The 23,119-nt window shown below is 42.9% G+C and overlaps 1 protein-coding gene across 2 annotated transcripts in view; it reads left to right on the top strand.

The window, feature by feature from the left end:
* Positions 1-23,119, top strand: part of lmf1 (lipase maturation factor 1) — a 615,052-nt gene that overhangs the window by 573,459 nt on the left and 18,474 nt on the right. For both annotated transcript variants that reach the window (XM_078558576.1, XM_078558577.1), the window contains one exon: positions 16,345-16,457. In XM_078558576.1, coding sequence (XP_078414702.1) covers positions 16,345-16,457 — 113 coding nt within the window. The remainder of the gene's footprint in view (positions 1-16,344; positions 16,458-23,119) is intronic.

Genomic DNA, 23,119 nt, shown 5'->3' with positions numbered 1-23,119 from the left:
TGGAGGGGGTGCAGTACAGTTTCACCAGAATGATAGCCAGGCTAAAAGGAGTGAAAATTGTGAGGACAATTTGCATAGACTAGGTTTGCACTCCCTGTAGTAGGAGAGATTAAGGGGTGATCTAATTGACATTTTTAAGATGATTAATGGGAGTTGGTAGGGTAGATAGAGAGAAGTGGGGGGTCCAGAACAAGGGGGCATAATCTTAAATTTAGAAACAGGCTGTTAAGGGGTAATATCATGATGCACTTCTTCACACAGGATAGTGGAAATCTGTCCCCAAAAATCCATTGAGACTGGGGATCAACTGAACACTTCAAAACTGAGATTTCTTTTAGGCAGAGCTATGAAATGATAGGGAACCAAGGCTGATATATGGAGTTAAGGTACAGATCAGTCATAATCTAACTGACAGGATTGACAGGCTGAATGGCCTACTCCTGTTTCTGTGTTGGAAAGTACAGTCATCTTGTGGGGAGAGCATCGCAGTCAGTTGTGATGCTCCTGGTGAATCATTGTCGAGGCTCATATAAGAACAGTAACTTATGTTAGGTACACTAAGGGGGCTAGTGCCTGATGAACCAAGCTAGAACATGATTAGGTGCTTGCAGGAGCTCCAGAGGAGAAAATAGGAAGAAAAATGCCAGGCTTGTGAATTACCAAAGCTCTAAAAATATTGCAAGCTTACATGTGTTGAACCATGTCAACCTTCCACTTTTACTGGATTACTTTCCAATAAAGGAACAGCTGTCTGAGTAAAATTGAATTAAAGTAATTTGCACCCCATACATCTGCCTTTATTGATCTGCTTATAATAACAGTAAAGAAAAGGCCTGAGTAGCCTTACTGTGCTGCCATGGGGCTGATGACATTCTGTTGGTTTGGAGTTTTGACTCCTGTTTTTCTTAGAAATTCCCGAGAGGATGTCACCCAACATTACAAGATCTAGGAAGATGTTATTCTGGAGAGTAAATGCAAGATGTAGTGCCTTGATATTTATTATTTATTTAGACTATGCAAACCTGACTCAGTGGTAGCACTTTAGCCTGTGGGCAGGATTTTCCTGTCGGTGAGCGGGCAGAACTCCCGCCAATTGAGGCCATTGACAGAGTCATTAAAGTAAGTAATGGACCTGCCCGTCCAACCTTAAGGTTGGCAGGCAGATCAAGAGCCCTAGTGGGCATTAGAAAAAGCATGAAACCTCATCCACGGGTGGGATGAGGTTCATGTAGGTTTTAAAAAATTTAATTAAAGTTTTTAAAAAAGTTATGGACATGTCCCAACTCATGTGACAGTGTCACATGAGGGGACATGTCAGGGAGGTTTTTTTTCTATTTTTAATAATTTGTACATTTAGAGCTGATCTCCCTGAGGCAGCACTTAGCCTCAGGAAGATGAGTGCGCTCTTTCATGCGCATGCGCGAAAGAGCGCACTCTCGGTTTAGGGATTTTCCCCCGCCCGTACAGGGAGCACATAGCGCTTCCGTGTGGATGTCACATTGGGCAGGCCTTAATTGGCCCGCCCACATAAAATGGCAGCGCATCCCCGATCGGAGGCGCACCCGCACCTCAACTTCCCCCCCGACAGGGGGAAAATCCTGCCCTGTGAGTCAGAAGATTGGGGGTACAAGCCCTACTTTAGAGATTTGAGTACAAAAAAAGGCTTGCATTAACGTGCAGTATTAAGAAAGCGGGCATTGTTGGAGGCACCATGTTTCAGATAAGACGTTAAACCAAAGTCCCTTTACTTCCCAGCTGGTGCTGGCAGGTTTGTCAATTTGGTTGTTTTGATATTTTAATTTTCTCAGCAGTTTTCAGTCAATGGATTTTGTAGGTTAAGGGCAGGGTAAACATCATGTTTGAGGAGTTGACCATTTAAGATACTTAGCGTGCGAGATACACTAGCATTATCCCAGTGAAAGGCTGAAAATACAATCTTCTTGGTACTTGGCTGAAGGCAGCATTTCAGACAGTATTCCGCCATGAGTTTTGTGTCATTAGCAACCGTGGTTTCCAGGGTGGAAATACCCTGAATTTGAATAGTAAGACATTGACATCAGTGCAGATGATTTTTTGTAATCTTGGTTGCAGATGGGTTGTTTATGTATGGATTTAAAAGGCGTAGTGCTTGAACCAATCCAAGAGGGAGGCCCATGAGCTGGTGAAATCATACATAATATTTACAGCACAGAAACCAATCATTTGGTGCAACTGGTCTAAACCAATAAGATAAAAGTAAAATACTACGGATGCTGGAAATCTGAAACAAAAACAGAAAATGCTGGAAAAACTTAGCAGGTCTAACAGCATCTGTGGAGAGAAAAAAACAGAGTTAACGTTTCAAGTCCATATGACTCTTCTTCAGCACCCGGATTCGAAACGTTAACTCTTCCACTACCATGTTAGGCCTGCTGAGTTTTTTGGTCTAAACCAATGTTTGTAACCTATTAGCATACCCCTCTATTCTTTTCTTCTTCATAAGTTTATCTAGTTTCCTCTTAAATGCATCAATGCTATGAATTGTCTCAATTGCTCCTTGTGTTAGCAAGTTTCACATTATCCCTGCTGTCTCGGTAAAGAATTCTTCTGAATTCCCTATTGGATTTATTAGTGATTATCTCATTTATTGCCCTCAGTTCTGGTCTCCCTGTATGTTGAAACATCTTTATGTCTATCCTCTTAATAATTTTAAAGATTTCTATCACCCCTCAGTCTTCACTTTTGTAGAGACAAAAGCCCCAGCATGTTCAATCCTTTGCATCTCCTCCAGTGCTTCTATAGCCTTCATATAATATGGAGACCAGAACTGTTCACAAGGCCCCAACATGGTCTAATCAAAGTTCTATACAAGTTTAACTTAAATTATTCTTTTCACTTCTATCATTCTAGAAAGGAATCCCAGTGCTTTGTTTGCTTTTAGTCTGTATACTCTGCAACATCAGCCTTCTCACAATAATTCAACCAAGCAACTGGCCCAGAATAGCAGGACTCTTGATCTTTGTGCCAGAAGACTAGAATGCCAGACAATAATATAGGCTGTGATTAGATAGAGGAAAACGTCACCAGCCATATGTTCCTTTTGAAAACCATTTTCAGTTAAAGTAGTTAGGCCAGAACAACAACAACAACAGTACTTTGTATTTATATAGTGTCTTTACCATAGTAAAACATCCCAAAAGCATAGCCAGACAACATTTGAGTCAAAGAGCATGGTTTTACAGAGCAACTTAAAAGAGGAGGGATGTCGAGCAGTAATTTAGCTTGGGATCCTAGAGCTTAGGACCTAGACACCTGAAAATGTGACCACCAATGGTGGGAGAAAGGTCCCACGTCCCTTGGATGAGAGGATTTCCTATGATGGGAGGTTGAGTAAATTAGGTCTATATTCCCTGGAGTTTAGAAGAAGAGGTGATGTCATTGAAACTGTCATGACTGGGTGAGGAGGGACGAGCTGGCTCCCTTTTATTCAGCCTCCTCAGTTGCGCGCAGCAAATATTTTAAAATTTCCTGTCCCCATAGATGCCTTTTCCAATTCAAATGTATTCACTTTTTAATAAGGAGCCAATCAAACTATGTTTTCTTGAGTCAAAGAAAGGGCAAGTTTATTATCTTCTAAACCTGAGAAAAAATAATAAAAGATGCGACCACACACATACACACACACGTCAGAAGTAAGAAAAAAGAGTCCAAATAAAAGTTAAAAGAATATACAATTAAGTCCTTTGCTTGTCCTTGATCATAGATTGTTGAACGTTGTGGCCATTTGAAATTAGCTGGTTCCCTTTAAAATCCTGGAATTGAATTGAAGTCCAGGTAGCTGCACTTTTCCTTTTAATTCTGTTATGGTTGATGGTAAATGCCGAGCTGCCCAAATCCCAGAGGGAAACTTGAAACAGCTTCCAAAACGGTTTTTGCAATTTGTATAGTGTGAGGAGAGGTTTTGAAATCAGAATATGATGTCTCTGACTAATTGTGATGATTTTATAGTAGAGTTAACATTTATTAAAAGAATAAAGCGAAATTAAACATAACTACACTTTCAACACCAGAATGGCTCCAATCAGTAAGCAGTACTTTAAAACAGCTCCACAAGACCTTAATTTAACTACCCTCAGAGCTAACTATCCCCTTTTCTATTCCGCAACTATCCTTATAGATTTCAAAATCTTTAGAATTCTAGTAACTTTTACCATACAGTGCCTTTTTTCCTTGGGATGTCCTCTGAGGCTGACAGCACCTGGTTCTCCTGTCTGGCCTTGTCCACACTGTCTTCTGGGAGATCTGACCAGCTATCCTGCTGCCTTCTGGTAGATCTAAGCAGCTACCCCCACTTAGGCTTCAGTATTTCCTTAAATGCGTTCCTTTCATTTTGATCACTCTATTGTCTCATCCAGCCTCTTCAGAAATGCTTTCTGCCCAGAATGGATTAGACACTGTTTTACTTTAGCTCTTAAATTTTTTTAAAAAGTAAACCTACCCTATTTTACCTTATTTACTTACCTCTTTTGCAACCTGCGGAGGTTGAAACAACTCAGTTCAAAATTACTCCTGTTATTGTTTTATTTAAACTCTGATTGAAGTTCCTCTTGGTTCAGTAACATAGCAAAACCACTTCTTACTGTTGGTTTTAGACTCTTGCAGTCACTCTGGCTTTTATTCTGATGATCACATTTACAAACCCCCAACAGCCTGTCTTCCAATATGTAAGAACTAGGACAGTGATATTATAAGACAAAAAATATTACAATTTCTTGTCTTCTTGACAATTCCATGAACCTTCTCCCAGAAATCAGTGGGTTTCTCCTGAGGTTCTTTCCGATGGACAGTCACTATCTCGTGAGTTGGATCTTTATACTGTAGAGATAGGGCTTTTCTTAACTTGAGAGAGAGAGATTCCTTCCTGTTTCAAAGAACAAAGAAAAGTACAGCACAGGAACAGGCCCTTCGGCCCTCCAAGCCTGCGCTGACCATATTTCCCGTCAACTAAAACATTTTGCACTTCGGGGTCCGTGTCCCTCTATTCCCATTCTATTCATGTATTTGTCAAGCTGCCTCTTAAGCACCACTATCATACCTACTTCCACCACCTCCTCTGGCAGCGAATTCCAGACACTCACTACCCTCTGCGTAAAAAACTAGCCCCGCACATCTCCTCTATAGTTTTCTCCTCTCACCTTAAATCTATGTCCCCTAATAATTGGCTCTTCCACCCTGGTAAAAAACTTCTGACTATCTACTCTATCCATGCCACTCATAATTTTGTAAACTTCTATCAAGTTGCCCCTCAATCTCCGTCGGTCTAGTGAGAACAATCCGAGTTTCTCCAACCTCTCCTCATAGCTAATAACCTCCAGACCAGGCAGCATCCTGGTAAACCTCCTCTGCACCCTCTCCAATGCCTCCATATCCTTCTGGTAATGTGGCAACCAGAATTGCATGTAATATTCCAAGTGTGGCCTAACCAAGGTTCTATATAGCTGCAGCATGACTTCCCAGCTTTTATACTCAATACCCCTGCCAATGAAGGCAAGCATGCCATATGCCTTCCATATCCACCTGCATTGCCACTTTCAATGACCTATGGACCTGTACACCCAGATCCCTCTGCCCGTCGATGCATTTAAGGGTTCTGCCATTTACTGTATAATTCCTGCCTGTATTAGACCTTCCAAAATGCATTACCTCACATTTGTCCGGATTAAACTCCATCTGCCATTTCTCCGCCCAAGTCTCTAACCGATCTATATCCCGTTGTATCCTTTGACAATCCTCTTCACTATCCGCAACTCCTCCAACCTTAGTGTCGTCTGCAAACTTACTAATTAGCCTAGTTACATTTTCTTCCAAATCATTTATGTATACTACAAACAGCAAAGGTCCCAGCACTGATCCCTGCGGAACTCCATTAGTCACAGCTCTCCATTCAGAAAAGCACCCTTCCACTGCTACTCTCTGTCTTCTATGACCAAGCCAATTCTGTATCCATCTTGCCAGCTCATCTCTGATCCCGTGCGACTTTACCTTCTGTACCGGTCTGCCATGAGGGACCTTGTCAAAGGCCTTACTGAAATCCATGTATATAACATCCACTGCCCTTCCATCATCGATCATCTTTGTCACTTCCTTGAAAAACTCGATCAAGTTAGTGAGAAACGATCTCCCCTTCACAAAACCATGCTGCCTCTCACTAATACGCCCATTTGCTTCCAAATGGTAGTAAGTCCTGTCACGAAGAATCTTCTCCAATTATTTTCCTACCACTGACGTAGGGCTCACCGGCCTGTAATTTCCTGGATTATCCCTGCTACCCTTCTTAAACAATCGAACAACATTGGCCATTCTCCAGTCCTCTGGGACCTCACCTGTAGCCAAGTTTTTCCAGATGACTTTGATGACTTATTTCTGTGTCTGGCTTGGCAAAACCAGTTCTTAAAAACCTCCTGAGTGTAAAGTCCCAAAAAAGAATTTGATTACATGAATTGCAGTCACTGTTGTAGAACAAGTAATCACATTTTGATCTTTCATCTCTGAACCCTTTGACAAATTCCAAGATAATAGAAACCAACAGGAAATGGAGTTATTTAGTCCTCCACAGGGGGAGTTTGAGTGTCTATTGGGTGTATCTGGATGAATAGCAGTCCCCATTGTCTTTCCTGTTGTTTAAAATTCAGCATTTTGCATTTTAATCTCTTCCTTAGAGTGTTGGGTTTTGATGTCTATAGGTTTCCTTTGAAATGTCTCTCTCTTCACACTTTCTTTTGGAGGGGCTCCCTGTTTGCTTTTCTCACCTTCACCTTGGAAGGTGGCCTTGCATCTTAAAGCAGTTTGCTGTCTCATTTTTTTAAAGTACCAAATTTGCAATCAGTTGAAAGTTTAAAAAAAATAATTTTTCAAAAATAAAGAGGCATTTTTGTGACAAAACATACAAGATTATGAAGGGGGTCGACGGGGTAGACACTGGGGAATCTAGAACACAGGGCATAGCCTCAGGACAAGGGGATGATCATCTAGGACTGAGATGAGAAATATCTTCAAAGGGTTGTGAATCTTTGGAATTCTCTACCCAAGAGGGTTGTGAATGTCCCATTATTTAATATATTTAAGGCTGAGAAATCAACTGATTTTTGGTCTCTGAGGGAATCGAGGGATATGCGGAGCGAGCAGGAAAGTGGAGCTGTAGCTGAAGATCAGCCCTGATCATATTGAATGGTCGAGCAGGCTCAAAGTTACGAAATCTGGGATGATCCAGATTTGGAGGAATGAAGAACTCTTGGAGGGCTGCTTTCAACTACTTGAGGGTGACTAGACTTATTTAATTGAAATAGTTTTCTTTAAACTCATTTAAACAACTTGATGACATGACTGTCTTCTAAAGACTTGATTCTGGGTGGACTGATTGATTACTGTAAAAGAGGTTTACAACAGTGGTCTTTCAAGTCTTACCCTAGTTTGGAAGCCAGCCCAGATTGATGGGATTGAAATCTCTTCTGTCTACAGGTGGTACGGCTCCCATGATAATAGTGACTACCCTTTATATACCCTTCATTGGCTGTAAAATGCGTTGGGGCTTCCTGAGGTCATGAAAGGTGCTATATAAATGCAATTTGTTCCTCCTTTCCACATAAAATGAACCAAAATAACCCCAGTTCAGTTCTTATTGGGTGTTAGCCCATAGCACATAAATGTCCAAATTGTCAACGCTGTCAGTCAAAGGACCCCAAGGTTCATTGAAGGTGAGAGAAATGAAAAAAGGTACTGAATGGTGTCTTAGACGGAAATTCAAGGTTACGGTAGATTGTTGTGAAGAATGGAAGTAGCTAAACTGTGTGCTGTGCCTGGCCTTCAAATCTGATTCTCACACCGGGTGGCCACAAGTGGAAAAATATCCTGCCCCGTTACCTGAAATGCCTCACATAAATGGGCAAAAATGAAAGGCCAGTTTGCACACTGCTGATTAACATCTGTATTCTAGCTATAGGCTGCCATCAAACAATAGGGAAATATCAGCATTAACATGTAACTAGATTTCTAACTTATCCTAACAAATCAAAACAGATGTTGTTGGAGTTCCCCACCCCTCCCTTCCCTAAATTACCCACACATGTTCCTTATAAAGAAGTGCTGATTGTTTTATGTGCAAATTGGGTTTTTTTTTCTGTTGAATTTAAAGCTTTTATACCTAGAGGCGATGAAAACAAGCTCGGGAGTTATTTGTTTGTGGCCTTTCACCATAGGATCCCAACATTTTGTTTTTTCTGTTTGGTTTGGACACCGCTTAACATGCAGAACTACCAACTCTCCTATATTCCCCAGGAGACTTGGGCGTAAGATCATAAATCTCTCACTCCGCAGGGTTAAGAGGAGATTTAAGAGAGGTGTTCAAAATTAGAAAGGGTTTTGATAGAGTAGATGGAGAGAAATTATTTCCACTGGCAGAACATAGTTTTAAGGTAATTGGCAAAAAGATCGGGGCGGGGGGCGGGGGGTAGTAAATGAGGGAAAAAAATTTACGCAGTGTGATATTATGATTTGGAATGTGCTGCCTGAAAAGGTGGCGGTGGCAGATTCAATAATAATTTTCAAAAGTGTATTGAATATATACTTGAAAAGGAGACATTTGTAGCAACATGCCGAAAGAGCAGAGGAGTGGAGCCAATTGGATAACTCCTTTAAAGCGCCATCAGAGGCATAATGGGTCAAATGGCCTCCTCCTGTGTTGGGGAACAGAAATCTTGGTTGATTTGTTTCTCTATTCTGCTCAGGGACTTTGAGCCCAATTGCAGCTCTCCCATTTTTTTGAACTGATTGACATCAATCATTTGCACACATCAGGACTTGAACCTGGAATCTTGCTGATCTGGGTGACTGAACACCAGATTGGGTGATATATTTATCTACTTGAGGCACAGAACAATTCATCCTCTACCTCACCTCCTCATCTTCCCCACGTCCTCCTCCTTCTACCTCCATCAGTCTCTTACAATCTCTCTCTCTCTTCCTTACCTCCGGCAAAGGGGTCATGGTCAAAATATATTCTAATTACATAGTAATATAGAGTGTATACGGAATCAGGCCATTCGGTCCAACAGATCCACAGTGGTGTTCATGCTTGCATGAGCCTCCTCCCATGCTACATAATTTAATCCCATGAATTTATCTTTCTTTTTCTTTCTCTCTCATGTGTTTATCCAGCTTTTCCCTTAACCACATCAGAGGTTGGGTATACTGGTGGTGGTTGGGCTGCCAGATTACCCTTCTGCTTTTCCTTTTTATTAATTTGCCTTAACATTGTTATTCCAACTCAGATTTTTAAACAATGATCTGAACCTTAAGCAAATGTTTTTAATCATTGCAGCAACACCATAGCCTGAGGTCATTCCCCAGCCCTGAACGATAGTTTGTGCATTCTCCAGATTCAGCTTTCGTCAAACTTAACATACTTTTCAGCACTTGATATTAAAATTATGATATTAACAATGATGTTGGGGTTTCCTAGAGCTTACATGGCTATTGGCTTTTGATTATCAACACATGAATGTTCAGCCGAGATGTAATTTCCTTGGCACAGTTAAAGCCTTGCGGATTCAAGTTGCTGCATTACTATACTGTCCCCTAGAGTTTCAAGAGAAAATGATCCTGCGTAGAAAGTAACTTGCACTTGGAGCCATGAATCTGCAGTCACGACAAAACTCCAGGGCCATTCTCCAGGCATTTATCTATTAGCATGATAGAGACATGATGCTGATATGACTAGGTCACATGGTAATATGTTTCATTGTCGTATAAACATAGAAGCAAACAGAGAAATGCTATCATCATCAATTTGGCAGAGCCTAAAAGATTTGTACTGTCAAATTAGTTGGAGGCGTCGGAGACTGAATCTAATTCTTGCAAAGCATGCCCTGTGCCACTAAACCACTGAACTACATCTCCCACTGTGTTGACATGTTTAATTTTGTTGATTAAAGTCATTAAGTGATGCTGTTTGTGTGTAATCAGTATTTGCTGGCAGGTCCTGAATTGTTGAAAGATTTATTGATGATGACTCTTGCAATTTCTCCACATCTGGTGTCTTTGCATGAGCCATTTCCTAAGACTTGCCAGCCTCTTACAAATGGAAGCAGCTAAGTTCTTTCTTTCTGTTTTTCTATTTACTTCCATCAGACCACTTAATTCATCAAATAGACTTATCAACAAACTTGTCAACCATAATTATTAATCCATTCCCAATTACTTCATGTAAACTGCCCTGGAGAAGTTGCATAACAATTATACTGTAAACCTATACTGCTTAAATCCAGCGTTTATGTTGTTTCGTAATATACAATAATTGCAATTCCGCTGCAAATCACAAGCAAAGAATTTCTGCCAAAACTTAAAATAATAAAACATTTAGAGTGTCAATTCTGATTCTCCTAGTTTACTCTAGGGTTACCAACTCCGATTGAACTTATTTCTGGAGATGTCATCACATGGCATCCTGTATACAAGCACTGCATCCCTGTTTTCCTGTCATTGGCCACTGACATGCCAATCACGATGGTGTTCCCGCCCCCAAGCTCTCGCCATTGAATGTCCAACATGCTCATCCTCATATAAGATAAAAGCAAAATACTGCGGATGCTGGAAATATAGAACAAAAACAAAAATACCTGGAAAAACTCAGCAGGTCTGACAGCATCTGCGGAGAGGGATACAGTTGATATTTCGAGTCCGTATGACCCTTCATCAGAACATGCTCATCCTCATGATGCACTGCATTCCCAATCAGAAAGTGAATTGACTCTTCATTTACTGACTGTCAGTGAAATTCCCTTTATTCCCACATCCAATACTTTTGTAGTAAAAGTGTTCACAAAATTATTTTCATGAAATAGAATTTTTTATTGCCCCTGTGTTCTGCTCCTGCATTGCTTGTAGCAGTTAATTGGAGATAAATCTTCAATTCCTGTGACCCCAGTGCAATCCTGGAGAGTTGGCAATTCTAGTTTGTTCCTCCACACATTTTATCCCTTCTAATCAAAATTCCTTATTTTATCTTATATCTATTTTATTTTCTCTGCTCAGCTTTCTTTCCTGGACATGGGAGTCCCCAGGCAGTAGGAAACCAGATTGGATGCTGGAGATCTGAAATAAAAAACAAAGTGCTAGAAAAACTCAGCAGGTCTGGCAGTATCTTCTTCCAAAGAAGAATCATACTGGACTCAAAAGGTTAACTCTGTTTCCCTCTCCACAGATGCTGCCAGACCTGCTGAGTTTCACCAACAGTTTCTGTTTTTATTACCTTGTAGATATCATATTTCTATCATTGAAGTGCTGGATATTAATGTGTTTTTTCAGATGTAATTATAGCTTATTAGATGGCTGGCAGTGAATTGATCGTTTCGACAGTAACCGAGCTCAGCAAGTAATGTTATAAAACATAAGATCATTGGATGAACCCGAAAGTTGAGCCTAGGTCTTATTCTCACTGCCAGGTCTTTATCATTCTTTATAGCATTTTTTATAATACCACGATTGCTCTTGTTACAATCCCCCACCCCACCCCCACTGATAACTTTTAAAAAGAACTTTGAACTTCCAGTTAATAGCTGAACAGTCACACAAGATTTCACATTCATCAGGAGAGATATTGGTGTAGCTGGTGGAATTTAAATTTAATTAATAAATCTGGAATATAAAGCAAGTCTCAGTAATGGTGACCATGAAACCATCGCCATTTGTTGTAAAAAGCCATCTGGTTCACTAATGCCCTTTAGGGAAGGAAATCTGCCATCCTTACCTGGTCTGGTCTACATACGACTCCAGACCCACAGTAACCTTGTTGACCCTTAACTGCCCTCTGAAATGGCCAAGCAAGCCACTCAGTTCATGGGTAATTAGGGATGGGCAACAAATTCTGGCCTTGCCTGTGACACCGAGATCCCATGAAAGAAAGAAAAGATATTTTCGGTAACAAATAGAATGAAAGCACCATTGACCAAACACTAATTTTTTTAGGCAACTTGTACTTGAAGCTACAGAGCAGAACTTCTAACATAATTGAAAAACTCACTATCAGGTATACGTTACACTGTCCTTTAAGTAGACATTCAATTCTCCCGGAACCAGTCCAAAATGATTCTTAGCTCCCGAGGGTTTATTTCCAATGTTTTCCTTTCCCAGCCTGGAAATTTTTAACACTAGAACTGGCTTTCGCACTGCACGTTTTGCTGGACTCTTTCTTCCCCTGACTAAAGTTAGGCAAAACTTCCAGCCTTGTTTTAACTCCTAACGAATTTGGGCTTTCCAACCCAAGCACGAGTTCCTACTCACATTCCTTTATGGTGAAGGCAGAAACTTTTGGCCTGTAGCTGCTCTCTCACTCCTGGACCCTGGCAAACTAACCTCATCTGTAACTTTTCAGGAATATCCAAAAACCCATCCCCTCTCAAAGTCCATCTCCATAGCAACATGAATCACAGGGGCTTTGTATCCAGTTAGAAATGTTGATTAGCCATCCTTGAGACGCCAAGTCGCTTTTATATTGGAAGTAAACAACAGTTTAAAGCACAACTGTTTACAACCTGACATTTTCAACATTTTTCTGGGACTTTGGAGACTCATGGTCTGTCCACTGATTGCACAAAAACGCTGCTGCCATTGTCTCCAAGTGTAAACATCATGCCCCTTTTTCCTAGTAAAATAATCTAGGCCCCCTTTAATCTCTAACAATCAAACAATTCAGGCTTGTTGTCAGGCAGTCTTCGGAACAGGACCTCCTTCATTTTACCTTAGAGACACAACCTCAAAACACAACAATCTTATAAACCTCGTAATTGTAACACTTTTCTTAGCCTACTTTAAGTATGATATTTTGTCACTATACCATAATTTGCATTAATATAGTGCTTTTAATACAGTACAATATCGAAAGATGTTTCACAGGAGTGATTATTAAATTAATTTGACACTGACCACATGAAGAGATATTAGGTGACCAAACATTTAGTCAGAGTTTAGGCTTTAGGAAGTATCTTAAAGGAAGAGGAGAAGGTGGGGAGGTTTAGTGGGGGTTCCATAATCTAGGCCCTAGGCAGCTGAGGGCATGACCATCACTGTGGAGTGATGAAAATTCGGGATATGCAAGGGGCAGGATAGAAGAAAGGGTAACACAGCGACGTGGATCCAGGATTATATATGACAGTATAGTACTGACAGTTAATTTATTTTTTAAATCTGCCCTGGGAATTAATTAATGCAAATGGGCTGAGAAGTGGCAAGTAATATTCATGCCACACAAGTACCCGCCATGACCATCTCTGACAAGAAAGAATCTAACCATTTCCTCTTAACATTCAATGACATTACCATTGCTGAATCCCCCACCATCAACTCTCTGAGGAACTTAATTGGACAAGGCACATGAACACTGTGGCTACTTGAGCACTCAGAGGCTGGGAATTCTGTGGAGAGTAACTCACCTTCTGACTCCCCAAAACCTGCCCATCTGCAAGGCACAAGCCAGGAGTGTGATGGAACACTCCTCATCTGTCAGCTAAATGCAGCTCCAACAGCACTCAAGAAACTTAACACCATCCAAAAAAAAGCAACCCACTTGATCAGCATACATCCACCACCTTAAGACTTCTACTGATGCACAGTGGCAGCTGTATGTACCATTTACAAGATGCATTGGCAGCAACTCACCAAGGCTCCTTCGACACCACCTTCCAAACCCGTGATCTCTACCACCTAGAAGAACAAAAGCAGCAGGCACCTAGAAACACCACTACGCATAAGTTCCTCTCTAAGTCACACACCATCCTGTCTTGGAAATGTATCACTGTTCCTTCATTCCTTCATTATCGCTGAGTCAACATCCTGGGACTCTCTCCCAAACAGCACTGTGCATGTACTTACACCATATAGATTGCAGGCGTTCAAGAAGGCAGCCCACCATTACTTTCTCAAGGGTGATTAGGGATGGGCAATAAATGTTGGCCTAGCCAGCAATGCCCAAATCCCATGAACAAATAAAAAAATATATACTGTTATAAGCAAAACTGCTACATTTGCTATTTGTAATAAAATCAGAGACATGTATAAAGGAACACATTTACAATTTCACCATACCAATCAACAGCACAGAAGCAATCCACTTGGCCCATCTTGTCTGTGCCGGCTCTTTGAAAGGGCTATATAATTAGTCCCACTCTTGGCTTTTTCCCCATAGCTCTGCAAGTTTTTTTGCCCTCCAAGCATTTATCCAACTCCCTTTTGAAAACTGTTATTGAATCTGCCTCCAGGACCCTTTTAGGCAATACATTCCAGACCCTTATAACTCTCTGGATAAAAATAAAATTCTTCCAATTCCCCCCTCTATTAGATTCTACAAGAGTGAACACTGAATAATCCTGATGACAGGATGTCTCAAATATTTGGACAGAAAAGTAAGAGTTATTAGAGTTCTGAGGTCATAAAATACACACACAATATTACTTCTAAGGAAGGAAGAGATATGGCTTCAATCAATGGAAAAAGAAGAATTTGTATTTCAACAGTTTCTTATGCAACCCTCAGGGTGCCTCATAGTGCTTCACATCTAATTAATTCCTTTAGCTAAGAAAATCGATGTTATAGAGGAAAACGACATTTGTGATAGACATAGGCCAGTAGGAGATGTCAGAACTGAGATTGGTAGATTTTTGTTAGGCGACAGTATTAAGGGTAACAGAACTGAGGGGAGTAAATAGAGTTGAGATACAGCTAAAATACAGCTTAGCCAATATTGCATTAAATTATAAAATAGGCTTGAGGGGCTGAATGGTCCTGTTACTATATTCCAACGACATTCTGAATTAAGGAGTGGTGACTATATCCAATAATTCAACAGGCTTGGGTAGGAAAGGCAGCATCATTGGGACATTCAATGTGCAGTTAGATGTAACAGTGAGGGAGTTTGGTTACTAGAGTGTTGAAAGTCGATCAGTTGAACAGCCTTTCCCCTCTCTAGACTTTTCTTATGCTCTTATGGAATACAACTTGTAGTTCCGAAGTTATTGGCCTTGTATTAGTCTGAAGGTACAGACTTTATCTTAACTTCTGGAAGATTGTCATGCGTGAACCCATCAACAATACCTCAGCCTGTTTTCCAATCTCATTGCAGCTCATACTGTCTGTCTTGTACTTCTGTGTGGAAATCTTGCCCCAAGGCTGCTGAGATTAACTAGATTTTTCTTTCTTTCTTTCATGGGACGTGGGTTTCCCTGGCTAGGCCAGCATTTATTGCCCATCCCTAATTGCCCTTGGGAAGGTGGTGTTGAGCTGCCTTCTTGAACCATTGCAGTCCATGTGGTGTAGGTACAACCACAGTGCTGTTAGGGTGGGAATTTCCAGGATTTTGACCCAGCAACAGTGAAGGAATGGCGATATATTTCCAAGTCAGGCTGGTGAGTGTCTTGGAGGGCAAATTGCAGGTAATGATGTTCCTATGCATCTGCGGAGTTTCTGCGGTGCATCTTGTAGATGGTGCACACTGCTGCCGCTGTGCATGTTGGTGGAAGGCGTGAATGTTTGTGGATGGGGTGCCAATCAAGCGGGCTTCTTGAGTGCTGATGGAGCTGCACTCATCCAGCCGTGTCTCAGTGGGCAGCACTCCTGCCTCTGAGTCAGAAGGTCGCTGGTCCAAGTCCCACCTGAGAACAAACTCGAGACTGATAGGCCAGTGCAGTACTGTGGAGAGTGCAGCACAAACAGAGGTGCTATCTTTCTATTGACTTATTAACCCATGGGCCTGCACAGCACCCCCCCTCCCCCTACCGCCACCACCTCGAGTGGATGCAAAAGATTCCATGGCACTATCTTGAAGCAATGAATTGGAGTTCTTCATTGACAGCAAACAGAGGAAATCATCCCTCAATAATACTGCTTCATAAACTGCAGCATCTATGACTGTAACAGACTGCTTAATATGCAATAAGGGATGTTGTAGGAAAATATAGAAGTTCAAAATCTCACATATTGTAGTAGTGAAGACTATTTCCATTTCTTGAAGACAGCGAACCGTGTCCGATCATTAAATTGGATTCTGGCAGTCCTCAGGCACCTATTCATTTTTTCATGCATAAGCCTAGACAGGAACCTATTTGACCATGAATACCATTGTAGCTAAGCCCAGTGCTGCTCTCACCCAACACCCATATAAGTGTATTTTTTGCAGATGGGTCAATATGTATTAGTCGGGAGAGCAAACAAGGCTGATTCCCCTCCCTTTCCATGCAGCGGTTCCCCAAATTACTTTCTTATGATCTCTGGGTAAGTGTGTGGCAATAAATTTAGTTTTGTTTTTAATTATCTTTCCAGACCTATGAGCAAAATGAATGGTTAATCCACCTGGCAGGAAGATTGTTGACGAATGATAGTCTTATACTGTCGCTAATGGCACACAACCCTTTTGAGAATCGAGGAGCACCAAGGTGAGAAGTCCTATTTATTTATTTATCTGGCACATTTTGAGTTGAATTGGGAGTGGAATTCAGGTGAGAGTATCCTCTTCCCTCTAGTTTCAGTCAATAGGAATCCTAAGTAGGTTTTTAAAAATTCATTATTGGGAGGTGGGCGACACTGGAGTTATTGCCCATCCCGTGTTGCTCTTAAGAAAATGCTGGTGGGCCTCCTTGTATTGCTGCAGTCTGAATGCTGAAGAGACTCCTACAGTGCTGTTAGGGAGGGAGCTGCAGGATTTTGACTCTGCTACCCAGTTTCACATACATACCAAATGTGAATTGATTTGTGACCCTGCAAGTCAATTCAGCTGCGATATTTTAATAGTTAACTGTTACATTGTCTACTGTGGTACAAATAGCCACAGATTTTTATTATCAGTTCGAACTTTTCCTGCTCCTTTATTTCCAGGCTCTGCTGGGTATTTGTCAAAGCAACATTTAGGGAGCAGAAAATTGGAATAAGAATCTGATTGATCTGTAATCAGACTGGTCATATGCAAACTAGTAACAGATATTCCAAGGGGTGCTTGTTGTGCTGGTTACACTCTAGCGAACAGGATGAAGCATGTAAATAGGGTCTTGAATAACCATGCACTGTTTGCTTTTGAAGCGTTCATTTTCCGTTAAAGAAAAATGTGTGACAGCATCACATAGCAAAGGCACCAATAAAACTACTGCAACCACAATGTCTGTTTATTTTGTACATGACCTAGGAATGATTGTTAGTCATGTCACCAGCTGATTTCCTAACACATTGGGCAGAATTTTTTGTCGCGCAGGCGGGTGCGCGTCTGGCCTGAACTGAAGTGAAATAGTGAATGATGATGTTGGCTGAGTGAGCCCACACGATCTTCTGATTGGCGGGCACGTGTGAGAGGCGGCAGTGCCTGCTGACAATTAAGAGGCCTACTAAGGCCCTCAAGTAATTAATTCAGTAGTGTTTTTCGCTGCCCGCTCAACCATTCGGTTGGCGGGTGGGTGAATAGGCCAGGCAGCCTTTGCATTTTTAACGAAACCTCATCGTCGGGCGGGATGAGGTTTCCAATGGTAACTAAAAAAAATAAAATTTATTAACATCCTTTCTCACATGTCCCTCTTCATGTGACTGAGTCACATGTGGGGACATGTTTATATATTGTGTAACAAGTTTACTTTCTATTTTAAAATTCTCCAGTTCCCTGAGGCAGCTCTGTGCCTTCAGGGAGCTGCCAGTGCACGCTCCCCTGCGCATGTGCACACTTCAGTGCTGGCGCTCCTCCCGCCCCCACCCCGGCAGCGCTGAGGGTTCGACTGTGCCTTTCACATTGGCTGTTAATTGGCCAGGAGCATGAAATCACGGTCAGAGCCCGATTGCGGGCGGCGGTCGGTCTTGCGGCCGTTCCCGGGCCTGCTTGCTGTGCCAGCCCGACGAGGGGGAAATCCTGTCCATTGTGACTTGTGCCTCTGCCTTAGATTGTTTTGATACTTTAAGGCCCTGTATAATGCAAGTTGTTCCTGTGTTAATTTACTCTTTCTGCCAGTTTAACAGAGGCATTGTCCTTGGAGTAAATTTCTGTCCGTAAATAAATTGCGATGATCTATGGATAAGCACTTGTAATAAATAACAACCTCTAAATAACAGAAATTGGCAGAATAAGCCCTCTAATATGTAACCAACCTAATGCCACTTTTGTGTTGCCCCATCCACACCAATAAATAACTTCTTGGAGTTGTTGACGTATGAATGGACTAACATCAAGTACAGTACGTGCTGATTATTGTAGAGTGAATTGGCAGCTCTCCAATGGCTGGGCCAGTTAAGACAGTGAGTATTGGACCCATTCAGGCCAGGAAGGCCTAGAGCTGATCCATAGTCTGTGTTGAGGTAGCTGACCTCAGCTGGTCAATGTTGAGTAGAGCTCTGATATAGGTGGCACACTCATAATGGCTATCCAGCAACTGTTGTAAGCATGTGATGCCTATTGAGGGCAAGATCAGGACCTTGCACAGTTGAATACCTTCTTGATGGTGACTGCCTCTCTTCCTATGTATAAAATGAGTGGGGGTTAGGCAGGAGGGAGAAAACTGATGAAAGATAGTGGGGATAAAGGAAAGTATGAAGCATCTTTTCATGGTTTAGCTCCTCCCTGCACCTACATATACAACACTGGTTTCTCTATCTGTTGCTCATAGCCACCTCTGACATGCCCCAGGTTTCCATCTTTAGCCCTGTTTAACATACCAACCTTAGCTTGGTGGTTCTGACGGACTCAGGAGGTTACGGGATCAAATCCTACTCCGAATTCTAGGCTGGCACTCCTGATGCAGTACAAGGGGACTGCACCGTCAAGACAGCCATCTCATGATTGAGAAGTTAACTGAGGCCCTGACTATCCTCTCAGTGAATTGTAAAAGATTCCATGCACTATTTGAAAAAGAGCTAGAGAGTTCTGGCCCATATTTACCTCTCACCCAACATTACTAAAAAAACATATCAAGTTATTTATTTTATTGCTGTTTGTGGGAGCTTGCTGTGTGCAAATTGGCTGCCGGGTTTCCTATATTGCAACAGTGACTACATTTCAGAAGTACTTCATTAGCTGTAAAATGCTTTGGGACATCCCAAGATCATGAAAGGTGCTATATATTCTTTCTTTCTTTCACTTTACTAGTTTTCATTTCATTATTTAGAAGTCTCAGTGTCTGTTAGTGTTTTCAGCTGTAAATGTGTTTCTTTCCTTTCTTCCTTTTCTTCGTTTCTTCCTCCTTTTCTTTCGTTGAAGTTGGTTGCCTGTTTACCCTCTTGGCCAGAAATACTTGCTGTGAGGAAACTGAGAAAAAGAAAATGTGGTGAACAAAATAGCCAACCACAGAAGTCTCCAGAAAGATAATGTTACATGCTAAATTTAAAAAATACTTTTTTCTATCTGTCTACAGTACCAACTAAAGGAAACACAGAGCGAAATTGGAATAAATGTAATAAAAGTAACCTAAAACAATAGCAGATTTGACAGCACAAGTGTACTGATTTAAAAACAGGCACTGTTGAGAAAGAAAGTGAAACTTTACAGAGGAAGAACATGGACTTGCAGTAACTACACACAAGGAAAGGAGATGCAAAACCCCTGCTTTGCTCAATTTTGCTCTTGGATGCCCAACTTCCCGCTGGACTGTCAGACCATTAATCCTGACACAAGACATGATTACGTTTTCCCTCCAAAACCTCCCAGCTGTTGCTTAGGAGCAGCTGCTCCCCTCTGGAATTAATTCCAGCTGTCGGGAGTCTTAAGTGCTAAGCATAACATTACGAATATAGCTGTGTGGTTTTAGTTTATATTGCAATTTTTTTGTCCAATATTTTTCCCCAAGTAATTGGCTGACCAGGACTGGTTTTGCTTTTTTGAACAATTTCTGTCCGTGTTTCATGACTTCAGCTATTAAAATATTAGCTTTTTAAGGATAATGTGGCCTGTGTCGCTTTTAAAGTTGTACCCAGTGTTGCTCAGTAATTAATCTCCATTTAACTTAAGCAAGATTACTGCACAGTTCATGTGTTGATCAAAGGTAACTTCTACTCACTGCAGGCTGTGATTGTAACAGCCATGGAAAGCCAGCACTCAAGGGCTGAAGCACTGAATGTAATTCATCTTTACCAAAATTAACATTCAATTGAATAAATTATATTCTTTTGATTTCATTTTAACTCCTGCCCTCCCTCGAAGGTGCTGAATGTTATTAGAATACAGTTCCCTGGTCATCACCAGCCTTCTAGTACCTTGCTATTAGGTACGGCTGTGTCGAACTGGACTAATCTCAATGTGATTTCAAATCCCACCTTGGCAGGTTGAGCGCTGGAATTTGAATTCACTTAAAAGAATCAGGGAGTAATAAAACCTGGTATCAGGAAGACTGATCGTGAAGCTGTCAAATTGTTGTAATAACGCAACTGGATCATAATGTCCTTGTATGTGATAGCTTTGCAGGACAAAAAGAGACTAGTACATACACATGGGCCAGAATTTTCCCGATGGCACGCGGGGGTGGGCCCCGCACACCAGCGCGTAAAATGACACGCAATGACGTCAGGCGGGCGTCCCAACATCACCACGCACCATCGCGATATTTGGGAAGGCGGGCGCACTATAAGTTCGGATGCGTGCCCGCCATCAATTAACGGGCCAGCAATTGATCTTGATTTTTCGCAGCCTGTGCGATCTTCAGGACATCACACGGGCGTAATGGACAGGCGGGTAGGAGAAATTTGCATAAACCTCATCCATGGGCGGGATAAGAGGGGTGAATGGGGTCACGAATGTGATGTTTGAGGTATTTAAGTGTGAAAGTAACTTTTACTTGCCTAAGCAAGCAGGAAGACTTCAAAACTCATACCAGCTGCTAGGACAGGAGTAAAAGCCTTGGTCAGGACTCTACAGTAGAAATCATTTCTGGGGCCTGCAGCTTTCAGGAAGCCTTCCCTTAGCCTGGGAATGGGAGTTGTGCTCTCCACTGGAGGCACCTCCTCTGAGGAGGGAGGGAGGCATCAGAAGGGGGAGGAGGCCAGGAGTCCACATTCAGCCTCCAGGGGAAGCCACATTTGGGAGGAGGTGCAAGCAAAGGGATGCAGGGCCAACAGGAAGCGCAAGACGGAAGGGGCCGCAAAAGATGCCAGTATCCTGCTGCCAGGGTTTACAGGCGGCGAAGCAGCTACCTCAATATGTCTGAGGTCCAGTGCCGAAGGAGGCTCCGTCTCTCAAGGGAGACAGTCACCTCCATCTGTCAGATGATAGGCCTTGAGATCTCTGCAAACTGTGTGGGTGGGCACCCCATGTCAGTGGCTCTAAAGGTCACAGCTGCCCTCAACTTCTATGCCTCTGCTCTCTCCAGGGGTCGGTGGGTGATCTCTGCGGAGTCTCCCAATCAGCTGTCCACACTTGTGTCAAGCAGGTGACAGACACTATTCAGGTGTGCATTGACTTTCATCCACTACCGCTGGGACGATGCCAGTCAGACAGACCGAGCCAGAGGCTTCGCAGCAATTGCTGGCTTCCCCCGTGTCCAGGGTGCAATAGACTGCACACACGTGGCCATCAAGGCACCAGCAGGTGAGCCCAGTGCCTTCGTCAACAGGAAGGGCTTCCACTCCATGAATGTGCAAATAGTGTGTGATCACAAGATTCTGATTCTGCAAGTCTGTGCAGGGTACCCAGGCAGCTCCCTGACGCTTATATATTCAGACACTCCCAGGTGCCAAGGCTCTTCAGTACTCCAGCCCGGTTGGATGGATGGCTGCTGGGTGACAAGGGCAACGCCCTCAAAAGGTGGCTGATGATGCCTTTCTGCCATCCAAGAACAGAAGCTGAGCAGTGGTACAATAGGAGCCACGCCTCCACAAGGGCTGTGGTGGAGAGAACCATCGATCTTCTTAAGTTGCACTTCCGATGCCTGGACCGCTCAGGGGGCGCACTGCAATACCCCCCAGATCGTGTGTTGCTGATAATGGTTGCATGCTGTGTTCTCCACAATCTGGCGCTGGAAAGGGGGTACGCAGTGGACGAGGAAGACATGGACGCAGTTGCTCCGGATGCACACGATGAGTCCAGCAGTGAGTCCGAGGATGAGCACACACAGGAGAACGCTGAGGGGGTAGATGCTGACCTGGGCATACTCCAGGGAGGCAGGGACACCCGGGAGGATTTAATCCAAAGAACCTTCAGCTAGCCCACCACAGATGGACCTTCAACACTTGCTAGGGCTGCAGGCTCCACACTCAATACCTGAGTGCTAAATCAGCCTGGATACTAACATTAACTAAGGCCCTTGTCAATAAAGCTCAATGTCAGACAACTCACTCATAACATCATGACTTCCTGTATACATGCAGAAGTAAGGAATCACCATGAGGCATGGCATCATGTCAAAATTTACTGAGTGAACAAAAATAAATTCATAAAACAAAGCAAAATCAGTGTTGGACATCACACTAAGTCCTCGACTAAGTACTATGGGCCAACATAAAAGCACCAGTGAGAAACCCGTGGTGTGCCTAAGGTGCCTTAAATTTACATTTACGGGTGCTACGTTTAGGTGCTGTCCCCTCGCTGGGACTGGCATCTGAGACAGCCTGCTCACTGTGCTGTCCTGTTGGCCTCAATGACCTTGGCGGACGTCCTCTGGCCCGTGGAGCCTGTGCTGGCCCCGCCTGGGAGGGAGCGGCCAGCTCCACAGCTGGCTTCTCCCCAGTTGCCGCAGCCTCCTCGGATCCCTCAGTCGCTGGCAGAGGGGCGGAGGAGCTGCTACCCTCATCAGGAGCGCCCTGAGAGGAGCCCGCAAAATCGACAGGCAACTGCTGCGCCGACGTGAGGTCGCTTTGGACCTCCCTGCTCACCGTAGATGGATGGGCACCAAGTTGGGATACTTGGTGCCCAGACCATCTCCCACACTGGCACTGACCAGCTGTGGCCAATGCCGCTGTGAGGGCTTGCAGGTCCAAGCGCATCCCGAGGAGGACTTGATTGTTCTCCTGGAGGTGCCTCTCCACGAGAGTCGCCACTCTCTCCATGAAGGAAGCATGGTGTTCAGCCATGAGGCTCAATGCATCGGCAATGCTCCACATAGACTCCTCCAGCACAGGCACCGTGCCACACATAGCCTCA

Source organism: Cetorhinus maximus, chromosome 15 (genome assembly GCF_964194155.1).
Source record: "Cetorhinus maximus chromosome 15, sCetMax3.hap1.1, whole genome shotgun sequence".
Lineage (NCBI taxonomy): Eukaryota > Metazoa > Chordata > Chondrichthyes > Lamniformes > Cetorhinidae > Cetorhinus > Cetorhinus maximus.
This window is presented reverse-complemented; position numbering and strand designations above follow the sequence as displayed.